Source organism: Saccostrea cucullata, unplaced genomic scaffold (genome assembly GCF_032062105.1).
Source record: "Saccostrea cucullata isolate Sc308-1 unplaced genomic scaffold, CSIRO_AGI_Scuc_v1 ctg3057, whole genome shotgun sequence".
Lineage (NCBI taxonomy): Eukaryota > Metazoa > Mollusca > Bivalvia > Ostreida > Ostreidae > Saccostrea > Saccostrea cuccullata.
In genome coordinates this window covers 70,001-94,992 of record NW_026939809.1, presented here as the reverse complement: position 1 = coordinate 94,992, position 24,992 = coordinate 70,001, and the positions used below count along the sequence as shown (strand labels likewise).

Genomic DNA, 24,992 nt, shown 5'->3' with positions numbered 1-24,992 from the left:
TCTAAGTACTACTGAAAGAAAATCATATATTTTTTGGTTAGTGATGCCTTATTGTCATATTCTCAGTACTTCCACAAAACATACCTCAAATACACATGGTTGAAAGCCAGTGGCTGGTGTTATAACATTGGTGTAATCCCTCAATGTTGACTTGTTGGGTAATTTTAGCACTCCAGATTCTCTAATTGATTCGTATGCTCTAGCGCTTTGGTATTGCAAAAATATTCCAAAACGTATCATCATAGGGTGCCATCGCATGCCTTTAGGACTGGACTTGAATGCCTTTTTCTGCTCTTTCCAAAATAATTCTAACCAGAAGTCTCTGTCGAGACTGAAGCTCTACTGGTTTGTACTTATAGCAAAGGAAGAGAAAAGTACTTAAGCAGTTGGAAATTGAAACTTTTCAACAGCAATAAATAGAATAATGATCCTTGATTAAGTCTCTATATGTTCTTAGTGCAGTCTACTTGCATGCCACATCTATATTATAATCAGACTAAAATTGTATTTGGAGTAGCATTTTGAAAGAATTTCACAGAAATTTCTATTTTTAGTAACCACGGCAACACCGTTCATCGAAATCAAAAACCGATAAACAGAATTATGTATCTTATTGTAGATTACTTGTGTGCCAAGTTATACTGAAATCAGACTAAAACTGTAGAAGGAGTAGCATTTTGAAAGAATTTCACAGAAATTTCTATTTTTAGTAACCATGGCAACACCGTTCATCGAAATCAAAAACCGATACACAGAATTGTGTATCTTAGTGTAGTCTACTTGTGTGCCAAGTTATACTGAAATCAGACTAAAACTGTAGGAGGAGTAGCATTTTGAAAGAATTTCACAGAAATTTCTATTTTTAGTAACCACGGCAACACCGTTTATCAAAATCAAAAACCGATATAAAGAATTGTGTATCTTAGTGTAGTCTACTTGTGTGCCAAGTTATATTGAAATCAGACTAAAACTGTAGGAGGAGTAGCATTTTGAAAGAATTTCACAGAAATTTCTATTTTTAGTAACCACGGCAACACCGTTCATCGAAATCAAAAACCGATACACAGAATTGTGTATCTTAGTGTAGTCTACTTGTGTGCCAAGTTATATTGAAATCAGACTAAAACTGTAGGAGGAGTAGCATTTTGAAAGAATTTCACAGAAATTTCTATTTTTAGTAACCATGGCAACACCGTTCATCGAAATCAAAAACCGATATACAGAATTATGTATCTTAGTGTAGTCTACTTGTGTGCCAAGTTATATTGAAATCAGACTAAAACTGTAGGAGGAGTAGCATTTTGAAAGAATTTCACAGAAATTTCTATTTTTAGTAACCACGGCAACACCGTTCATCGAAATCAAAAACCGATACACAGATTTATGTATCTTAGTGTAGTCTACTTGTGTGCCAAGTTATATTGAAATCAGACCAAAACTGTAGGAGGAGTAGCATTTTGAAAAATTGTTTACAGACGGACAGACAGACGGACGGACGACGGACGCATTACTATCGCATAAGCTCTTCTGGTCTCTGACCAGTAGAGCTAAAAAATAAAGTATCCATGGCGACACCTTTAGACTAAAACTGTTGCAACAGTAACAAAACATTTTAATATTGTACAATTTTAATAACCGTGCTTAGTCTATTCTTAAAATCAGGAACTGAAAAACAGAACTAAATACATATATCTGGTTTTATTGTACTTGTCTACAAATAAAAATCAAAACGGAACAAAGTTATTTTAGGAGAAGGGTTTTGAAAGCTAGGCTATTTCTAATCTGAATAATCCAAAATAAAATCAATCATAGTTTCAGCAGTCCGGAACTGATTTTTTTTTTTAGAAAAACTGTTGGAACTTCAGAATCTCGAACACTGAAATCTCAAATACGTGGACGTGTCGAAGTACTTTGGAAATCCAAACCACTTATTCTTTATGTATTTTACCGTTGATATGTTGAATTCTCAGATATCTCCAAGATTTTATTGGCCCTATCTAGTACAATAATAATGAGGCGTAACCCTATTGTAAACGTATAAATATTGTATGTAGCTGAGTGTGACATTGAAAATTTTCATCCCAGGAAAACACTGTCAACCACGTGCAACTACACTGTATACTTTTGGGATATTACCTGGCGTCAAGCAATGTTTACCGTTGCTATGCTGGAGGGCATGGCTTCTTTTTATAGTGGGTAATAATATTTTTAACGAATGCTTCTTCATGAATCTGATTGAACTAATTTACATGAAATATAGTATTCAGATCTATGGACTTGATGCTTCCCAAAAAGGAAGGCAACATTTCTCTGTTGCAATCTATCATCTGTCCTGGGTTCAGGGCCATAAAACTGAGATGAGCTCACCTTGGATCTCGTTCTCAGTCTCAATTTTAACAAATAGAGAATGAGATAGTACAATTCTCAGTTACCCTTGGACTTTTAGTAAGGCGTGGCATTCTCAGTGCTTCGTAATTAGCATCTGTCAAATGGCAAGGTTTAAGAAATTACTAACATCAAGAACTTTTAACTGTTGTTGATGAGACGACTTAAGCCCCACCTCTTTGCCATACAAAACGCTGTCATTGGCTATTTGCTACACTTGTTGACATTCCGCCGAATTTGTATCCCATGTATATTTCAACAGTGAAGAATAGATGTGTAAATTTCAGAACCTAATTATGTACCGTTGAGAATGCTATGCCTTACTGAAAGTCCAAGGTTAACTGAGAATTGTACTATGAAAAAGTGAGCTTCTCTGTTTTAAATCCTCCAAACCAGTACTCCATTATTTTTATACTAGGTGAGACTGAATGCTGTAGGTACTTAAGAATTCTGTTCCTTAAAACCAGAAGTCTCTGTTGAGACTGTAGCTCTACTGGTTTGTGCTTATAACAAAGGATGAGAAAAGAAGCCATTGCTATTAGACCAAAACTGTAGAAGGAGTAGCGTTTTAAAGGAATTTCACACATTTCTATTTTTAGTAACAATGGCAACACTGTTCATCAAAATCAAAAACCGATGAACTACTCTATCTTAGAGTAGTCTACTTGAGTGCCAAGTTATATTGCAATCAGACCAAAACTGTAGGAGGAGTAGCGTTTTAAAGGAATTTCACAGGAAATTCTTTTTTTAGGTAACCATGGCAACACCGTTCATCGAAATCAAAATCTGATGCACTATTCTATGTATAATAGTGTAGACTACTTGTGTGCCAAGTTATATTGAAATCAGATCAAAATTATAGGAGGAGTAGAGTTTTAAAGGAATTTCACAGAAAATTCTTTTTTTATTAACCATGACAACACCATTCATTGAAATCAAAAATGGATGCACTATTTTATGTATCTTTATGTAGTCTACTTGTGTGCCAAGTCATATTGAAATCAGATCAAAATTGTAGGAGGAGTAATGTTTTAAAGGAATTTCACAGAAAATTCTATTTTTAGAAACCATGACAACATCGTTCATCGAAATCAAAATCCGATGCCCTATTTTATGTATCTTTGTGTAGTCTACTTTTGTGCCAAGTTATATCGAAATCAGATCAAAACTGTAGGAGGAATAGCATTTTAAAGGAATTTCACAGGAAATTCTATTTTTAGTAACCATGGCAACACTGTTCATCGAAATCAAAAACCGATGCACTATATTATGTATCTTAGTGTAGTCTACTTGAGTGCCAAGTTATATTGAAATCAGATCAAAACTGTAGGAGGAGTAGTGTTTTAAAGGAATTTCACAGAAAATTCTATTTTTAGTAACCATGGCAACACCGTTCATCGAAATCAAAAACCGATGCACTATTTTATGTATCTTAGTGTAGTCTACTTGTGTGCCAAGTTATATTGAAATCAGATCAAAACTGTAGGAGGAGTAGCATTTTAAAGGAATTTCACAGAAAATTCTATTTTTAGTAACCATGGCAACACCGGTCATCGAAATAAAAATCCGATGCATCATTTTATGTATCTTTGTGTAGTCTACTTGTGTGCCAAGTTATATTAAAATCAGACCAAAACTGTAGGCGGAGTAGCGTTTTGAAAAATTGTTTACAGACAGACGGACAGACAGACAGACAGACAGACAGACAGACGGACGGACGACGGACGCATTACTATCGCATAAGCTCTTCTGGTCTCTGACCAGTAGAGCTAAAAAACTGTCATCTGGAGGATTTTCTTCGATGGAAGAATAGAGCCCCTCTCCAACGTCATTTGCCACAGTTTCAGTCATACCTATAAGATTGTATGGGTGGTTAGAATCAATTATTAAAGTAAAGAGAAATGATTAAAACAAGATAAAAATTGAATAATAAGTGAAGCTAATAGGTGCTGTGATGCTTTCAAATTTAATTATGCTGTAATCTTGGCAATGTAGTCAATTAAAGGATATGGAACATGCCTCTAATAGATGTAATATTTGTTGTTATTTTATACCTCAGTATTCAAACTGATTATAATATTATTAATAAAACAGAAAATAGTTATCAGTAATCTTTTCCCTCAAAAATCATGAAAGAAAGATTATAAATACCATTTGTCAGAGATTGTATCTGAGTTTTCATCTCTCTTAAGCTCCGTCTAGATGCCTTGACTTCGTTAATAAGTTGCTGGTTTGAAAGACAAGAAAGTGGTGTCTTAGGGTGCATGCTAGATGTCTGTTCAATGATGGTGTTATTGCTGAGAATCTTACACGCTGGACAAAGAGCTGTGGTGTCATCTGAGCTCACACCTCCAGCACATCTCTGTGATCTATCAATATGATCAGTAATGAATGTAATTGTACATGTACTCACAAGTCAAAATGGATAATACTCTATACAGGGAAATTTTTGCCCATTTCATTTTCACCCTTTTTGCCTTACTCACTGATGGGCGAATTTAAAACAGGGTGAATTCAAGGAACACAGTATAACCCTCTAAACAGAACTTCATTTCAATATCAAAAATCAAAAATAATCAAGATGTCTCTAAAAGAAAATATGGTTTAATAAATCGGTATTAAATTACTTTTCTAAAATATTAAAAATTGCAAATACTCATTACATGCATTTGAGTTTTCTTTGATTCAAGTTTGATCCAAAAATTTAATGATTCTATTACCTAACAATAGTTTCCACTTCAGGTTTATTGTCTCTTATTACAGTGGAAACAAATCGATAAACTTTTCCACTGTAATTCTGGCCATCAGGTAATCCCGAGCACTTCCTTACTTGAGACACTTCTTGGAGGAAGTTGCTGATGGGGACCTTGCTTAGATTTGTCTCCTTCATCCTAACCAGTACCTCTGCATGAAAGAAATTTCAATGTATAATTCATTTTCATATGTGCAGGCCAAATGCATGTGATGAAAATCAATCCCAGGTATTTTTCTTTATCACTTTGCATAACAATAATTAAGTTCATTTTGCATTACTAGTATGTTTTAATAAAAAATGGATTAATAGGTTTATAAACACATTTTTTACCCCCAAAGCGGACATTGACATTTAAATAAATGTCCACTGTAACTGTCTTTTGAAGGCATCCAGAGGAGTGATCATATAGTCCAAGAACAAGGACATCACTGTCAGTTTTCAGGATGCTCCAGCCATGGAGGTCTTTATTTTTTAGTGTCTTCTGAAGATCTGACAGGGAACTGTAGGTAACTCTCTCTGGAATAGGTGGCGATGGACGTTTTGTCTACAAAGTATCACATAAATTATAATAATGCCCTTTGGGCGTTATAGAATTTGATCATGTGACCGACTTCATGTCATACCCCAATGAAACTCTAAAAATGACATTTTATTTCTTAAGTTAATGTCTCAGATAGAACTGTGACTAATAACACTATAAGATTGCTCATAAGTAAAGAATCTGTATTGATTTTTATAAATTTAATCATCTGAATAAAAATGTCCCATAAAACTAGTCTTTTATACAACCTACTGCAAAAATTACTCAAGAATAAAAGTATCAGTAACCCTTTTCACAAAAAATCTTACGACTAATTTAAGATAAAAACTTTCCCATTCCTAAACAAGTATCAAAGCTGTAGTAGCCTAGGACATAAAATTATCTTATATTTCTATTACACTAAGTTACGTAGTAAAAATATTTCAAAAAAAAGAAGAAAAAGAAAACATTTATTAAACAAAAAATTACAGAGATATTAGATTTTTATCTTAGTCATAAGATTTTTTGTGAAAGGGCTTCTGTTCTTTTACTTAAGATTTACTCGGCATCAAATAAGCAAAATAATGATATTGAATAATTAGCCCCTTCACGGTAACTGCGGTACTACTCTTTTGCAGGGCAAAATAATAATGTTTGGCGAAATTTTTGTTGAGAGATAATTATATGACGTATATTTAACAATTACTTTTACGTCATATTTCACCAAACTATATCATTTTGCCCTGCAAAAGAGCAGTACCACAGTTACGGTGTAAGGGTCTATTGAAAAAAAAAATCAAAAACAAAACCAGAAAAGAAGAATTATCCAAAAAAAAAAAAAAAAAAAAAAAAAATAGAACAACACTTATGGAAATTATCGTAACTGAAAAATAAATACTAAATTATTTAAACGTGTGTGAAACATTTTTTTTCAGTCAATTACTGGTGCAGGTCTTGGATGTGGGCGGGGTGTCTCTATGCTTTTCCTTGGCATTGCCAGTGTCGGGAGACTTCCCGGAATCAGCTTATATCCTTTCCCTTAAGGATTTCATTTAGGATGTTAATATATGTCAAAAAAATATTTAAAAATATATATATTCAATCGTTGTTTGTATGCTGCCTTACCATGAAACAAAAAACACTTTTTCTCGAAGTGCACGGAACATATATATGTACACTCGGGGTTGAATGCCTTGTCACTCCTGTTGACGGCTGCTATCAGCTTGGATCTCCATTCTGGATCTTTCGGAAATGAGAAATAACTTATGTGACTTGTCTGTCCTTTTGTTTTTTCATTTGAATTGCTGCAACCAACGACGCAGCAGTGTTTCCCCCCCATCGCGAAGTTACAAAATAACGTTAACCGCCATATTGTTTACCCTTTCTATGACTCCCGGTGGGGGCGCTGCGAAGAAAGCAACATCAATTTCATTCGGAACCTTCGATATTTAAAAACAGTGTGAAATAATCCGAAACATTCCGAAGGAGTCGGCAGTCCCCTTGTTATACGTCACTGATCAAACCCAAAAAAGAATGAAAACATCGTTTTCTATTTCCTTTGTCTGTTCTTTTCAGACGGGTGAAACACAATATAGGGCGCATTAAAAATACCACATTGTTATACACGATTTTTAGAAATGTTAACTTCTTTACATGTAATTTATCATAATTCATTTATAGGCATACTTATAAAGGACTTGTGTGCAAAATTTTGTTGATCTAACTTTAACAGAATTTAAGTAAATGCAATAAATGTACCCCAAAAATGACCCTTTTTTAGCGTTATGCGGTTGCGCTTTGAAATTACACCATTTTTCAATTGGAATTATTTTTATATATCATAAATTTTCATGCCAATGATCATTATCAGACTTTAGAATTTATTTTACAAATTATTTTGGTGCTTGAATTTTCAGGATTGAATGACAACTTTTGAAGATATGAAAGAAAATGTAATAGGGGTGCAATGTTATACATTTTTGACATAATTTCACCCCTCTCATTATGCCAAATAAAAATAATGTCCATATTATTTATTTTCTCAGATTTCTGTCTAAAATCACAGTATTAATGCTCTGTTACTTACAGAAAAAAGTTGGGTTAATGTAACAATTGAAATGAAATTTCATCATGTTTTAATGTGGAAAATTAAGGTTTTACAAAAAAAACTGTAGTGTCCGTAACCACTTTCATTCTGTGAAATTGGAAAGCTCTATAAATATCTTTACTAATTTCCTAGATAGGCATCTCATATAGATGCTGAGATGTTTTGTAATTTTCCTGATCATCAGCACTGTTTGTCTGTTTTCATTACAAATGTGGTTACGGACACTACAAAACCGTGTAGTGTCCGTAACCTGAATTTGAGGCAGTTTGAAACAGGCAGTGTAAAAACACTAATGCAAATTTGTTCACAAGGGTCAGAAGTTTGTTTAACAAGTTAGTCAATGTACTTTATTTTTCTCCCTCATTTTGATATTGCAACTAATTTGGGAAACCCAGATTGCACCATTTTCATATACAAGATCCTTGGTGTTACATCACCTTGATATTGGCAGATGCTATTGACATCCTAGGATTTAAGTCAAATAGCATGTCATTATTTTTTCATTGTTTAAGTCAACTGGTGTTACATTTAAGAAAATCTTGTTGAAATTCCTTTATTTAAGGTATAGTTTTATCCTGTTGTAAATAACTTGTAGAGTGTGTAGTGTCCATAACCAAAAGTTGAAAAATGAAATATCTTTATTTTTTCTCCATAGAATTTACAGATAAATTTTTGAAACAGTGTATTATTGAATTTAGTTTAGTTGCTTATTAGGTAAAATCTTAAAATGTGTTAAATGCAAGTAAATTTGCATTCAAAATGTTAAACAGTCGGGAAGTAATTTGGTTACGGACACTACAAACAATTTCAAAAAAGAAAACAACTAAAATTACACCAATTTCATATAAAGTATTGTATATTTAACAGTTTGAAGAAAAATAGAATGCTTCACAAAAAAGAAAAAATAATTGAAGAAATATTAGTGAGCTTTATTCTTCAAGGTTTGACTTTTCTACTTACACATAACACCTGTCTAAAGTTACATGTGTATATATTTATTAAAAGTATATTGGTTATGGTATGCTTGTAACAGATGAAGTTGAGATCTGAAGAATAAAAAAAACTAGGGCTAATTGTAACGGGGACCGTTACAGATGTTCCCCAAACGCTCCCCAACTCCCTTTTGGTGCCATATTTCCTTAAACTCTATCAAATAAGACATACTTTGTGCAATTTAGACTTAAACAATGTTTTCCCAGAAGACTACGAAATATATTTAAATTTTAGCATTACATGCGAGCTCATGTGAATGCATGTGGGTAATGATCATATCATCTTTTCTACACTATGTATATATATTCAAATAGACTTAATATCAAAGCATTAAATCCAGAAGTATTAAAAAATACACTTATTCAAGCATATTTTTAATTTACTCATTTCACGTTACAAGCATGTGCATGATGACCATACCTTCTTGTATGGGTCCATTATGTCTATCAATATTCTAAATACCATCCTATTTCGTTGAAAACCAAGGGAGTTATAACCATTTAAAGTTTAAGCCAATCAGATTTCAGCGCACGTGCATGCGTGTGATTTAATGACAATTGTTATATATCATATTGTAGGACATCCTATTGTATGCTTATGTTTTAAATTTCGTAGCTTTTCATCAAAGAATGGAAAAGATATTGAGCTTTTTGTTTCAGCCAATCAGAGTGAAGAACACGTGCACGCACGTGCATGACGACCATACCATCTTGTTGGAGTCTATTATGACTGTCTATGTTCTAAATCTCATCCTGTTTGGTTGAAAAACAAGGGAGTTATAGCCATTTAAAGTTTAAGCCAATCAGATTGCAGCGCGGCAGCGCACGTGCATGCGCATGTTTTCACGACAACTGTTATATATCATATTGTAGGACATCTTAATGCATGACTATGTGTAAAATTTCAAAGCATTTCGTCAAAAATTAAAAAAGATATTGCGATTTTTGTTTCAGCCAATCACAGCAAAGCACAAGTGCACGCATGTGCATGCATGTGCATGACGACTTCACCGCCTTGTAGGAGTCCATTATGTCTGTCTATGTTCTTAATCCCATACTGTTTGGTTGAAAAACAAAGGAGTTATAGCCATTTAAAGTTTAAGCCAATCAGATTGCAGTGCACGTGCATGCGCGTGCTTACATGACAATTGTTATATATCATATTGTAGTACATCCTAAAGTATGCCTATGTTTTAAATTTCATAGCATTTCGTCAAAAAACAGAAAAGATATTGAGCTTTTTGTTTCAGCCAATCAGAGCGAAGCGCACGTGCATGCGCGTGAGTTCGTGCTAATTTGACAAGGTCACATTATCTATAGTATTAATATATCTTTATATAATGAGTTTCAAATCATTTCATCAAAAAATGTAAATGTAATAGCTATATTAAGTATATCAGTCAATTCACTCATTTCACGCGCACGCACGTGCATGCATATGCGCGCAAAATAACCTTCGTGTTGCACACCTACACTACACACCTATTAACCCTAAAAAGGTTTTAGCTCAATTGGGTGAACAATTTCTGAGAACACTCGCGGACAAAAAAGTACCGGAGAACAAAGAAGAAAAAAAGAATAATAATAATAACTAGTGCTAATTGTAACGGGAACCGTTACAGATGTTCCCCAAACGCTCCCCAACTCCCTTTTGGTGCCATATTCCCTATAAACTTCATTAAATAAGACAAACTCTATGCATTTGAGACTTTAACAACGTTTACCCAGAAGTGTACCAATTTTAGCATTGCACGCGTGCGCATGTGAATGCACGTGCGTAATGACCATATAATCTTGTCTTCACAATCTATATATTTTAATATACTAAATATCAAAGTATTTAATCCAAACGTATTAAAAAATACGCTCATTCAAGTGTATTTTTGATTTTACTCATTTCACGTGCACGCACATGCTCACATGAGCATGGCGACCATACTTTCTTGTAGGAGTCCATTACATCTATCTATGTTCTAAATCCCACCCCGTTTGGTTGAAAACCAAGGGAGTTATAGCTGTTCAAAGTTTCAGCCAATCAGATTGCAGCACACGTACATGCACGTGTATGCATGTGCATGGTGACCATGTCTTCTTGTAGAAGTCCATTATATCTATCCATGTTCCAAATCCCATCCTGTTTGGTTGAAAACCAAGGGAGTTATAGCTATTTGAAGCATAAGCCAATCAGATTGCAGCGCACGTGCATGCACACGTTTTCAAAATAATTGCTATATATCTTATTGTAAAATATCCTAATGCATGCCTATATTTAAAATTTCAAAGGATTTCGTCAAAAAACAAGAAAGATATTGAGACTTTAGTTTCAGCCAATAAGAGCGAAGCGCACGTGCATGCACGTGAGATCTTGCTTTTTTGACCATGTCATCTTGTCTATGCTTCTAATATATACTTCTAATATGAGTTTTAAAGCATATCATCAATGATTTAAATAGTTACGTCTGTATCAATTATATTGGACATTTCTCGTGTTGCACGTGCGAGCTCTTGCAAGCACACGTGCATGCACATGCTTTCATGATATTTCTTTTATTACGGGCTGTAGATCTCCCTAATGTATGACTATGTTCAAAATTTCAAATGATTTTATCAAAAAACAAGAAAGATATTGAGACTTTAGTTTCAGCCAATCAGAGCGAAGCGCACGTGCTTGCACGTGCGATCTTGCTATTTTGACCATGTCATCTTGTGCATACTATTCATATATCCTTACATTATGAGTTTCAAAGCATTTCGTCTAAAAATAGAAAAGTTACAGTTATATCCATTATATATTGGTCATTTCAAGTTTTGCACGTGCGCGCTCTTGCAAGCACGTGCGCGCAAAATGACCTTGATTCCGCAAATCTACATAACATGCCTACTTACCCTAAAAAGGTTTCCCCTTAATCGGATGTGTACTTTACAAGATCATTCGCGGACAAAATTTTCCCGAGAAGAAAAATAATAATAATAATAATAATAATAAGAAACAGAGTAAAAACAATATGTTCCCCAACTTCGTTTGGGGAACATAATAAGAAACCGAGTAAAAACAATATGTTCCCAAACTTCGTTTGGGGAACATAATAAGGCAGCAAAATTCAAATTCTCATTTCTCTACTAAGATTTTTACATCGGGCTCGGAGTTGGTTTTCTTCAGAAAGACAGGACTGGGTTCAAGGCGACTAGGGGTACCACACCGGTAATTGACCAATCAAAATGAACTTAGTCAATTGTAGGTCCATACATTAAGCCGATTTTCCTTTCTTTTGAGAGTTTTTTTAATTTCCTGCCAGGCCAGTTTGACAACTCTGGTACCTGTGCCTAGGAAATTTTATCTACTCTATAAATAAATAAAGTTTTTTGACAGGAACTATTTCTCCAGGGCATAGGAGGCTACTTCCTGGGGTGCTTTTGTGATGTTTATAAAGACATGGAAAACACGTGGATTTGAGGGTAGCCCTGTTTGCATATGCAAATAAATCAGAAAATGTCGTGTACGTACCCTGGTTTTTTGGTGTCAGCTAATGTGACAGGTATTGTTTAACACCCCCTTATCAATATTTTTTCATGAATTCAAACACGTGAGGTTTTACTGGAAAGGAACGTGTATTGCTTTTTAATATACCGAAACTCGCTATTTCTGGGGATTGTGTAATTCTAAAAAAAATTCAGATAAATTTCAATGGTGAAATAAAAGAAGAATGCTTGGTATTAAAATATTAATTCATATCAGTAGAATTGAATGCTATTAACGACATCTGGAGAAATAGGCTTTAAAAGGTTTATATCATATCTTTGTTCGTCTGCACTTAAATTTCAAACACGACAGAATTTGTAATTTTTGCCGTAAAAATTCATAATTTCTATATGCTTTAGAGACTTACCGTAAAACTTTCAGGAAACTTTCTATGAAGTCTTTTCTGCACCTTAAGTGAAATTTTATGTCGTTCCCAGGTGTTGATCGAGTTTCAGAGAAATTTTCTACGTTGTTATTGATTTTTTTTTTAAGGAGAAGGGGGGGGGTTGACTTTTTTATTCTAAGCATTTGTTAAAGTGAGTTTGTAAATACATCTACGAACTTGAGCTGGATTGTGACCTTTGGGTCAAGGGGTCAAAGGTCAAGGTTAAAGGTCAAGGTCATCAAAGCATTTCATAAAGAAATATAAAAGTAACGGCCATATCAAGTATACAAGTCATTTGATCATTGCACGCGCGCGAAGGTGCAATGCATGAAAGCTATATCATCGTGACTACACTTTTAATGTGTTTCTATTCTTTGAATTTTGAAACGTTTCATAAAAAAAATTACGACTATATCAAGTAAATCGGTCATTTAACGCATTGCGCGCGCACACGTGCATGCAAGTCCTTGCATTCAAGTTTGATAGTAGCATAATGTAAGAATCCGTCATATCTATTCATATTCTAAATTTCATCCTGTTCTGTTGAGAATCAAAAAAGTTATAGGCATTTAAAGTTTAAGCCAATCAGATCGCAGCACACGTGCATGGGCGTGGTTTCTTGAAAACTTTTATATATCATAGCTTAGGACGTATTAAGGTATGATTATGTTTTAAAATTCAAAGTATTTTGTCAAAAAACAAGTAAGATATTGAGATTTTTGTTTCAGCTAATCAGAGCAAAGCGCACGTGCATGCGCGTGCATGCATGTGCATGATGACCGTAACTTCTTATAGGAGTCTATTGTGTCTGTCTATGTTCTAAATCTTATCGTGGTTGGTTGAAAAACAAGGGAGTTACAGCCATTTGAAGTTTAAGCCAATCAGATTGCAGCGCACGTGCATGCGCATGCTTTCATGACAAATGTTATACATCATGTTGTAGGACATCTTAAAGTATGCTTATATTTTAAATTTCATACCATTTCGTCAAAAAACGGAAAAGATATTGAGATTTTTGTTTCAGCCAATCAGAGCGAAGCGCACGTAAATGCGCGTGAGTTCTTGCTAATTTGACAGTGTCACATTATCTACACTATTAATATATCCTTATATAATGAGTTTCAAAGCATTTCATCGGAAAATGTTAAAGTTATGGCTATATTAAATATATTAGTCATTTCAGTCATTTCACGCGCTCGCACGTGCAGGCGTATGCGCGCAAAATGACCTTCGTTCCGCACACCTACACAACACACCTATTAACCCTAAAAAGGTTTTAGCTCAGTTGGGTGAACAGTTTCTGAGAACACTCGCGGACAAAAAAGTACCGGAGAAGAAATAAGAAGAAAAAAGAATAATAATAATAATAATAAGAAACAGAGTAAAAACAATATGTTCCCAAACTTCGTTTGGGGAACATAATAATAAGAAACCGAGTAAAAACAATATGTTCCCAAACTCCGTTTGGGGAACATAATCAGGATAAACTGACACGAAAAATAAAATGCTGAAAAAAGATAGGAAAAGGGCTTAAAAACAAACACTTCACCCACAAACCTGTGAAAAATTAAAGTATTGTGTAGTGTCCGTAACCCTTAAATTTGGTTAATTGACATCATTGATCATTGTACCTACATTCTAAATAGTTTTCATAAAACTTTAATGAATAATAAAACTTTTCTTTTGCACTTCAGTAATAAATACATGTAGTTATGTGAAAGAAGGAAGTTTCAGGATTTCCTAAAGTGGATTTTTTTTTCTATTGGCATTAGTTCTGCAAGTAAATTGTTTTTACTTGAAACAATATCTAATTTGTATATACTTTGTATTTAATAATCATTTAAATCTGATTTATAATAGTTCAGAAGTTCATAAAATGTTTTTTTACCACAAACCAAATGCCAATCATAAATATTTGGGTTTTGTAGTGTCCGTAACTTAATGAAGCTATCAAATAATTTTAGAAAATTTATGAAAATGAAATGTCCTATTTTAATGGAAGTATTTATATCTCACCAAACGCATAAAAAGTGTTATTTATAAATAGTTTTTTCTTTATATTGGTTTTAAAGAGTTCACATGAAATGAAATACTACCATTTCGAACAAAAATGTACGAAGTAAGAACTGTTTAAATTTTAAAGTACAATGTCACCTTTTTAGTCAAAATTTTGTCCTTATTTTGTATTTATACAGTAAAATTTGTCTAATCCGGACTCTGAGTACTCCGGATTTTTGTCCATTCCGTCTATAAATTTTAGTCCCATGCACTTCTTTAACAAATTCATTAGAAAAAGTTCTGTGTGGTCCGGATACTGTCTATTCTGTATTCCGAACGGCTATACTGGTCCCAACTGCTCATAATTAACGGTAATTATTTCCTCTAATCCGGCCACACCTGAGTTACTTCAAAGCAATTAACACCTTTCGTGGTGGATTTGATAATCTGTGTTTACATTAGTGCCATGAAACGAACTCAGTGAAACGCGGCGGTGACACAGTTCATTTGAAAAAAAAAAATTAATAGTATATGATTGAATTACAATTAAAAAAAAATAATTTTGTTTTAGATCTAACTCGATCCTTTTACCACATTATAACAAAAAAATAAATATGTAAGCGATTTACAAATCAATATATAAATCGGGATCGAAAATCGGACGCATTTCAAAATGGCGACAATAACACTGTGGGGGAAGACATAATTTTTTACATAAAAATTAAAAGTTCAATCTAATAATTAGCACATCGTAAATAATTGTGCATTACTGTCTTTACACTGAATGAGCTTTTTGACAACGAAACATGATTCGCTTGATATATAGTAGGCCTATATTATGCGTTCCTGTAGATTTTGATTTAGGTTACATTTCACCCGACTTTCAAACTTCGTGAAAAACAAGAAAATACACATGATACAGTAAGTAATAAGAGACTATTTTATAATTTCTAGACTCCAAAATATTGATTGACTTCATCATTTAATTATATTTTATATTATGTATAATAATGAACTTGCATTTTTCCTGCACTCCGGATTCTGTCTAAACCGGCCAAATTTTATGGAACCGGCGGTAGCCGGTTTGCACAAATTATACTGTATATGTTCTTTGTTTGTAAGCAATTGAAAAAATTAGAGCTTATAAACAGTTTTTAATATTTATTTCAAAGAAAACAACACTTGTAGTGTCCGTAACCTGTGAAAATGATGTTATTATCAGCTTGTAAAAATCAAAGTTCTAATGTGAATTTCACAAAACCGTTTATGCTTGAGATCCTTACGATACTCTACTTTTTAGAAAAAATGTTTTTGGGGCAAAACGAAGACATTAATTTTTTACCCCCAAGTGCAACCTTACTGTCCCCTATATTGTGTTTCACCCGAAAATGAATTAATAAATCTTGTAATACATGATATCAGGTATTGCATCAAGTATGATATCAATGTTAAAGGAGGATATGGAGATAACGAACAGTATTCAATCTCAACGCCCATTAAACAATATAGAAGATAAGAGCAGAGCAAACACGGACCTCCGAAACATCAGAGGTGGGATCAGGTGCCATGGAGGAGTGAGCATCCCCTGCCGACCGGTCACACCCGCATTGTGCTCGTTGTCATGATCAGGAAATAACGGAAAAAATCCGTCGTCAATTCAGTGTATAAATAATGGACTAACAATTGGTATAAAAAACGTCAGTCATCATTTGACTCAATGATAAATTGTATTTGCTGACAAGCTCATTGTATCGACCATAGAACTTACGAAATGATGAGTTTAAACGAGACTGTTGATATTCTTGTTTCATCAACTTGCTTGTCAATAATTTACCTCGTTTAAGAAATTGTTCATGCGTAGAGCACGCTCTTGCGTATCGAATCAACTGAGATATATATACTCCGTATGCAGGTGATGAAGGTATATTGCTGCATAAGAAAGGGAAGTTGAAGATAGAAAAGTTGGAGTCATCACGTTTATCATATAGCTTGGTTGTTAGATTACCATTAGTGTCTTTTTCAAGTAAAATATCCAAGTATGAAGCAGAAGTGTCGGACTCTGTGGTATCTTTTATCTCAAGCTCACCAGGATATATCGTATCGACGTAGGAATGGAAATTATCATTATTAATTGACAATACGTCGTCGATATATCTAAATGTCGAGTGGAAGGCCAAGTGTTTTCTTCTTTTCACGCATAAGATTTTGCATAAATTCTGCTTCATATGAATATAAAAATAAGTCTGCTAATAACGAAGCGCAATTTGTGCCCATGGGAATTCAAATAGATTGTTGGAATACCTAGTCTCCAAAAACCACATAGATATTGTCAATCAGAAACTCAAGCATCTTCTTGATGTCAACTTCAGAGAACTTATGTGTGCAATCAGAATCTGTTTTAACAAATCAATTTTTCAAATGACCAATGACGAGGTAAGTAAATTTACGAGTTCCATTTTTGTTGAAGAAGCAGCTGTCAATGATATCAAAAAACCTGGATTTTAATTTGTCATGGGGAATCGTTGTGTATAAAGTTGAAAAGTCCTAAGTTTTTAATCTGTTGATTTTTGTAAAGTCTTGTGATTTCAAATTATCCAAAAATTCTTTAGAATTTTTAAGTATCCACATCTGATTTACACCACTTCTTGAATATATAGTTGCACAGTACTCTTGAAGTTTTTCCTTTACTACTATCAATATTTTAGTGAGAAGTAACGAAAGAGGCTTGGTTGAACATTAACTGGAACCTGCAATCTATCTTTGTTTGTAAGGATTCTTATGAAGTTTCGGAATCCAATATATATAAGGTAGTTCAAATTCATTTTGGCTCTGTGGAATATTAAAAGTATTCAAAACTGACAGGTGATTTTGAAGAATTTCTTCCTTAGAAAGAGAAGTAGAAGTATAAGTAGGATTACCACTAATAGAATTAAATCCAAGTTCCTCTAGAATGAAATTTATATAATGAGCTTTACAAACGAAGACAATGTTGTTACTTGCTTTGTCGGCAGGAACCAGTACGTACTGATCGTGTAATCTATCTAATTCTCTTTTCACTTCTGGTTTATTGAACACAGAAGGATAGATGGTTTTCATTTTGCCCCTCAATTTTTGGATACGTGACTTTAACATGGATCTGATACATTTAATCCATTCTTACAAGGTGTCAGTGTCTTCTTTTTCATATCTGGCCCATCGTCTGGCGTAATTTTCAACAGAATCCATAATATTTATGAAATTCCGACGCCAGTTGAAGGATCGGGGTTCCCTATATTTAGGACCTTTTAAAATAAGTGATCTAAGGGCCTCATTACGAACTATATTTACGTCACATGTAATAACGTGTCCAGCAGGACTATAGTTATAGGGCGAAGAAGAACATGAACACGAAGGGGGATTATTATTCAGATAGTCGATATCCAGGCCATGTAAAGTGTTGTAATTGAAATGTTTGGAATAAAAAAAACTTACAAAACACAGTTCCTCAACTTCTCAAAGTTAAACCATTTATATTTTAATATACTAATGCCGAAAAAAATTATCTAAATTTAACTGAAGTCTGTTGCCAAAAAAAAAAAACAAAACAAAACAAAACAAACAAAAGTAATTGAATAAGATTCGCTTTAATTGGGACATCTTGGTCTAAATTTCACACAGACGTGTGTGTGGTATATTAGCGCGTATATTGACTGTAATGACACTTCACTGTTAGTGGGGTTAGTTGTACTACTGTACAGGTTAAGTTTTGCAGACTTTGTAGTCCAGACTCTTCGATATTAACACGGTAAAACAAAGTTAAGGTTATGTTACAAGTAATACGGATAATATTGCAAAAGTTAAAATATCAACTATAAACAAGGTGAATGAGGTTTAGCTAAAAAAGCCAAAAATAATTTTTACAAAATGAAATGTCTCCATTTATGAGTAAAACATTAAACCAATAAATTTATCAATTTTTATCAAAATATTCAAAGAAATTAGAAACAAAAGATATATATTTTTATCAATAAGGGTAATGTTTACCATTTGTCATCTTATGCGTTGAGTTGCTGTTTCTCCCAATTGATTCATTATACCTAGAGTAATAATAACAGAACCATGAAACTGACGTCAAAATAGTATAGATGTTTATTTGTTAATTACAGTAAAACAAAACAATTGAATATGAAACAAATATTGCCGACTTTTTGAACAGGTGTCTTTTCTTTGTGTTTTGGGATATTCTTGTTGACTGTTTAATGAAAATTATAATAATTCTATTTTTAAAACATCTTTGGTACATATTCAAGGGAAATTTTAATGCTTCTGGTTACATAATCTGCCCTTTGTGGCAAATTTTGAAATCGACATAGTGGTTCGCAATATCTTCTTTCCTCGTGTTATAACAATATTTATTTATAAATCATAGATTTTAACCGGTTTCTTTTCATTTCTCCCTGAATTTTATTATTTCTGAAAATCTATTATCGTCAAAGGGCCAGCCAAAATCTCTGTCAAATGTATAAAATATAAAAACCAATATACCTCAGATGAGTCAAAAATGTTAAATGAATAATTCTTAACATATAAATAGTGTTTAAAATATATGAATGTTATCCTTTACCTTTCAAAGAAAAGACGTCTTGAATCTGAAATTTTATAAATACAACCGATTACTATAGTTCAAATTTAATTTTTTTTTAAAATTTTATTCTATGCTACAAAATTGCAACGAAGTTCTTACTTCTGTTTTTCAGTTTTCGTTTTCTGACGATCAGAATAAAGACAAGGATCGACACGAAGCCGACACCGCCAATAACGACAATGACTATCAAGGTAGTCTCTGACAACGACATTTCATTGGCTGAAACTTTAAATTATAAAAAAGATACTATCATTCCAATAACAGCGTGTCACTTTGCTTGATCGACCGTGGTAAAAATTTCACAAATTGATTACCATATCATTCATCGATTGGATGTTTGGTTTGAATGAAATCAATACTACTTTGCATATAAAAAACAGAATCCAACAATACCCCGATAACACTGACCAATCGTATTGAATGATTGTTTTCCAGCGCGGTATTTGTAGTCACCGGTAACACGTGGTCAATCAAAGCCCGTTTACTGTCCAGCAAAAAGCACGTGCCATATTCCTTGAGATTTTTCCGAATAGAGTTAATTTTGATACGAATGACAATATTTAAAACATGAAATAAGTAAGGCTATACTTTGGAACTATTATAATATTTATATTATATTGTATATAGCGATCAATTCCATCATTACAAGGTTAAAAACTCGCTTTGCCTGTCCACATGTGATTATTGTTTACTGCATTCACGTGAACAATCATTTCAATACGATTGGTCAGTATTGTAAGTGGTATTGCTGGGTTCTGTATTTCATATGCAAAGTAGTGTTGCTTTCATTGAAATCAAACATCCAATCGATGAGTAATGTGTAACTTTACCACGCTCGGTTAAGCAAAGTGACACGCTGAAATTGGAATGATAGTATCATAGTCAAATTCGAAAGTAGAAACATTTTTAACATTGAATACTTTTTATTACCATTACAGGCTTAGTTTGGACTTTCAGTAAGGCGTGGCATTCTCGACGTTACCGAATTATCTTCTGAAATTTACACAGCTTCCCATCACTGTTGAAATATACATGTGATAGAGATGCGGCCGAATGTCAATTGGTGTAGTAAATAGCCAATTAAAAGTTCTCTCACGACACAGAGGTGGGGCATAAGTCGTCTCATCGTTATCAACGACAATTTAAAGTTCCTGATGTTATTAATTTCGTAACCAATGAGAATCTACTAGTATTCGCTTTTACGTAGCGCCGAGAAAGTCACGCCCTACTGAAAGTCCAAAGATGGGGTAAAAAACTCATAATATGCTTATTTTCCGGAATGCACTGGATGGAAAGAAGTGGATTTTTACCACTGAAGCACAAGCTATTACCATGGAAACACAATTAATTAACAGTGCAGGAAGTTCATTTGCCCTTTTAAATATTCTTTTTCACAGAAATAAGATAAGAATTTGGAAATAAAACGCAAAAAGTTAAAAAATAATAGGTTGTACCTTTACATGATGAAGACTGCAGTTCATTCGTTTTGATTTTAAATGTTGAACTACAATTTTTACCAATTGCATTAGTTGTACACAACTGAAGAATGTAAATAGAATTTATTTCCAAATCCTTCAACTTGTGTTCATACAAATCAAAATTATTTCCTTCAATGCGGTCAATAGTAACATCTCTTGAGGACTTGTTTACAATGGCTTCATATGTCATGTCCAAATCTGGAGTAAGGGCAGACCACTCAAGTAGAGCAGAAGATTCAAATTCTTTAAAATGAATATGAAAAGGTTCAATTGGAAAATCTAAAAATTAAAAATATATATTTTAGTTGTTAGCTCTACTGGTCAGAGACCAGAAGAGCTTATGCGATAGTAATGCGTCCGGCGTCCGTCCGTCTGTCCGTCTGTCTGTCTGTCTGTCTGTCTGTAAACAATTTTTCAAAATGCTACTCCTCCTATAGTTTTGATCTGATTTCAATATAACTTGACACACAAGTAGCCTACACTAAGATACATAATTCTGTGTATGGGTTTTGGATTTCGACGAACGGTGTTGGCGTTGTTACTAAAAATAGAAATTTCTGTGAAATTCTTTCAAAATGCTACTCCTCCTACAGTTTTAGTCTGATTTCAATATAACTTGGCACACAAGTAGACTACACTAAGATACATAATTCTGTGTATGGGTTTTGGATTTCGACGAACGGTGTTGGCGTTGTTACTAAAAATAGAAATTTCTTTGAAATTCTTTCAAAATGCTACTCCTCCTACAGTTTTGATCTGATTTCAATTTAACTTGACACACAAGTAGCCTACACTAAGATACATAATTCTGTATATGGGTTTTGGATTTCGACAAACGGTGTTGGCGTTGTTACTAAAAATAGAAATTTCTGTGAAATTCTTTCAAAATGCTACTCCTCCTACAGTTTTAGTCTGATTTCAATATGACTTGGCACACAAGTAGACTACACTAAGATTCATAATTCTGTGTATCGGTTTTTGATTTCGATGAACGGTGTTGGCGTTGTTACTAAAAATAGAAATTTCTTTGAAATTCTTTCAAAATGCTACTGCTCCTACAGTTTTGGTCTGATTTCAATATGACTTGGCACACAAGTAGACTACACTTATATACATAATTCTGTATATCGGTTTTTGATTTCGACGAACGGTGTTGGCGTTGTTACTAAAAATAGAAATTTCTTTGAAATTCTTTCAAAATGCTACTGCTCCTACAATTTTGGTCTGATTTCAATGTAACTTGGCACACAAGTAGACTACACTAATATACATAATTCTATCTATCGGTTTTTGATTTCGACGAACGATGTTGGTGTTGTTACTAAAAATAGAAATTTCTTTGAAATTCTTTCAAAATGCTACTCCTCCTACAGTTTTAGTCTGATTTCATTTTAACTTAGCACACAAGTAGACTATACTAAGATACATAATACTTTGCATAGGTTTTTATTTTGATGAGCAGCAAGCATCATTTTTCTTTTTATTGCTTTTTTAAATTTTCAAGTCCCAACTGCTACATTTCTATTGCTTTGTTTTAAGTATAAACCAGTAGAGCTACAGTCTCGACAGAGACTTCTGGTTTTTAATACTATTTTAAAATAAGCAAGTCAAAGTTAATATCAGACATCCTTTTGAAATAAATAATATGTTCTTACCGTGTCCTTCAATCACAAATGTGTTTGTTGTTCTCCCCATGGAATTTTCTGCAATCAGTTGGTAGGTTGTTCTGAACTTGTTCTTTATTTGATTAAAATCCATTTCCACAACCATCCCATCTATATTGACAGCTATGTTATAAATGTTAACAGAAACTGGGCGTTTTGTGTCTACTTTTCTAAACTGATGACCAGTTTCTCCGTTTTTGACAATAATTGAAGAATGAACAGATGGATGTCCAATAATTTCGAATTGTAAACTAAAATTCTTTCCGACTGTACAATGATACTCAGGTAATGCATGGAGGATACGTGGTTTCCCTAACGTCCGCGTGAAAATGAGAGATTATTATACTACAAGTAGTTTATTATACTGCTAAAATTGTGAACGTTTGTAAAGAAAATATATGGAAATAACGATTTAAAACAAATACAAATTGAAAATTACCTTGTACGACCAGATCTACCTTTGCAGTTTGATTTACTTCCCCTTTCAAATTAGCGATACCATTTCCCAACAAACACACATAGCTTCCGGTGTCATTATAGGTAACCTGTTTAAAAAATGGAGAAAAAAAATATTTGTATATTTTATACATGTATGTTATATATGAGGTCGATCCACTTCGTGTTCGATCGATATGCTTTTCTTGGAAGTCGAAAAATCTACGGATTCTCCAAATTAAAGGGCTACATATGTTTGATTTCTTATACAGAGAATTAACAAAACAAATTGTAAATAACACCAATAAGTCAAGTTTTATTATTTAAAAAAACAAACAGATTAAATTAAAAACAATAGGCCCATGGGCCTTATAGGTCACCTGAGCATTATGCAACAACTTTCCAGTGATTGAATTTGAATCATGTTTTAAGCCAAATGCTATGATATTCACAATTTTGAAAGAGGTACCATTGATCATCATAACTATACACTTAGCAGTTGCTTAGTTTGGTTACTTGATACCCATAGGCAGGGTAGGGGAACAAAACATGCATTTCAACTAATCAGTAATTTTCATCAATAATCAGTAGTGTCCCTACCACGCATGAACCCCTGACCCTTGGGCCTAGATCCACACATTGCACAATTTTTGAAAAGGCATCCTTTTCAAAAATATTTGAATAATACCAAGGAGCAGATTTCAAACAATTCATTCATTTCCACTATATAAGTACACCACCCCCCCCCCCAATGGTATTCCTTACCCTGGGGCCTTGAACATCACAATGTTGGAAAATTAGGGCCCTTGCTCATCATAGCTATATAGGCAGTTCATCTGCTCAATACCCAGGAACAGAGAAGAAGATTTTCAAAGATTTAATGTAATTTTACTATATAACCAATAGAGCCCCTCTCTAACACCAGAACCCCTGACCCTTGGGCCATAAAATTCACAATATTGGTAAAGGCATTCTTGCTCATCATAACTAAGTACTTAGTTAGTTTATTTAATACCTAAGATCCTGCAAAGAAGGAGATTTTCAAAGAATTCATGTATTTTCACTATATAATCAATAGAACCCCGCCCTAACACCAAAATCCCTGATCCTGGGGCCATAAAATTCACAATATTGGCAGAGGCACTCTTGCTCATCATAACTATGCACTTAGTTTATTTAATAACTAGGAGCTGAGAGGAAGATTTTTAAAGAATTCATATATTTTCACTATATAATCAATAGAGCCCCGCCCTAACACCAGAACCCCTGACCCTGGGTCCATAAAATTTACAATATTGGTAGAGGCACTCTTGCTCATCATAACTATGCACTTAGGTTATTTAATGCCTAGGAGCAGAGAAGATTTTCAAAGAATTCATGTATTTTCACTATATAATCAATAAAGCCCCTGCCTAACACCTGAACCCCTGACTCTGGGGCCATAAAATTCACAATATTGGTAGAGGCACTCTTGCTCATCATAACCATGCACTGAGTTAGTTTATTTAATACGTAGGAGCAGAGAAGAAGATTTTCAAAGCATTCATGTATTTTCACACTATATATTCAATAGAGCCCCGCCCTAACACCAGAACCCCTGACCCTGGGGCCATAAAATTCACAAGTTTGGTACAGGCACTCTTGCTCATCATAAGTATGTACTTAATTAGTTTATTTAATACTCAGGAGCTGAGAAGAATAATAATAAATTCATACATTTTGTGTGTATGTGTGTGTAAATCTTTCATTTCCGGGCGATATTTAAATAAGTTTTTGCAATTAAAATTTAAACCAAAACTCACTATGTCCCACACTGCGCTCCTATCGAGTATCCGTCCCTCCGTTCGACTGTTTTTTTTTTTTATTTGTCTGTAACACTTTCATTTCCAAGTAATGTTTCGAGAAGCCTTTAAACTTTTGCAATTAAATTCTACACGACAACCCCCTATGGCCTATAGAACATGCCTATTAATTTTGAAGTCAAAACATTTTGTGGAGACGAAAATAGACAGCTACACTGTTTTTTGTAAAATTTTGACAATGTAGAACGTGATGTAAACATGTACACGATATGTATGTGAACTATTGTCTGCATTTTAATTCTATGCTAAATCAAGTTCATCGACGAC

General features: G+C 33.7%; 2 protein-coding genes across 3 annotated transcripts in view; both read right to left on the bottom strand.

Moving 5' to 3' along the window:
- Positions 1 to 3,652: 3,652 nt before the first annotated feature.
- On the bottom strand, positions 3,653 to 7,168 carry LOC134254029 (uncharacterized). Of its 2 annotated transcripts, XM_062736601.1 has the most exons (6): positions 7,040 to 7,160; positions 6,786 to 6,902; positions 5,471 to 5,684; positions 5,106 to 5,289; positions 4,537 to 4,754; positions 3,653 to 4,238 (listed from the first exon to the last, which is right to left on the bottom strand). In XM_062736601.1, the coding sequence occupies exons 2-6, from the start codon at positions 6,786 to 6,788 to the stop codon at positions 4,000 to 4,002; spliced, it is 858 nt and encodes a 285-aa protein (XP_062592585.1). In that variant the 5' UTR covers positions 6,789 to 6,902; positions 7,040 to 7,160; the 3' UTR covers positions 3,653 to 3,999. The 2 variants fall into 2 exon arrangements, with proteins under 2 accessions (XP_062592585.1, XP_062592584.1); XM_062736600.1 differs by having other exon boundaries at positions 6,786 to 7,168.
- Positions 7,169 to 19,359: 12,191 nt separating this feature from the next.
- LOC134254031 (uncharacterized) overlaps positions 19,360 to 24,992 on the bottom strand; it is a 34,223-nt gene continuing 28,590 nt past the window's right edge. Inside the window, exons 5-8 of the mRNA XM_062736602.1 lie at positions 22,868 to 22,973; positions 22,420 to 22,740; positions 20,741 to 21,043; positions 19,360 to 19,511 (exon numbers count right to left, since the gene is read on the bottom strand). Coding sequence (XP_062592586.1) covers positions 19,360 to 19,511; positions 20,741 to 21,043; positions 22,420 to 22,740; positions 22,868 to 22,973 — 882 coding nt within the window. The remainder of the gene's footprint in view (positions 19,512 to 20,740; positions 21,044 to 22,419; positions 22,741 to 22,867; positions 22,974 to 24,992) is intronic.

What these genes read in the sequence shown, in the direction of transcription:
- LOC134254029 (XM_062736600.1), bottom strand. An exon ending in GAAGTGGAAACTATTGTTAG is followed by an intron (nt 4,755 to 5,105) that starts GTAATAGAATCA and finishes TCATATTGATAG; the next exon opens with ATCACAGAGATGTGCTGGAG. An exon ending in GATACAATCTCTGACAAATG is followed by an intron (nt 4,239 to 4,536) that starts GTATTTATAATC and finishes ACAATCTTATAG; the next exon opens with GTATGACTGAAACTGTGGCA.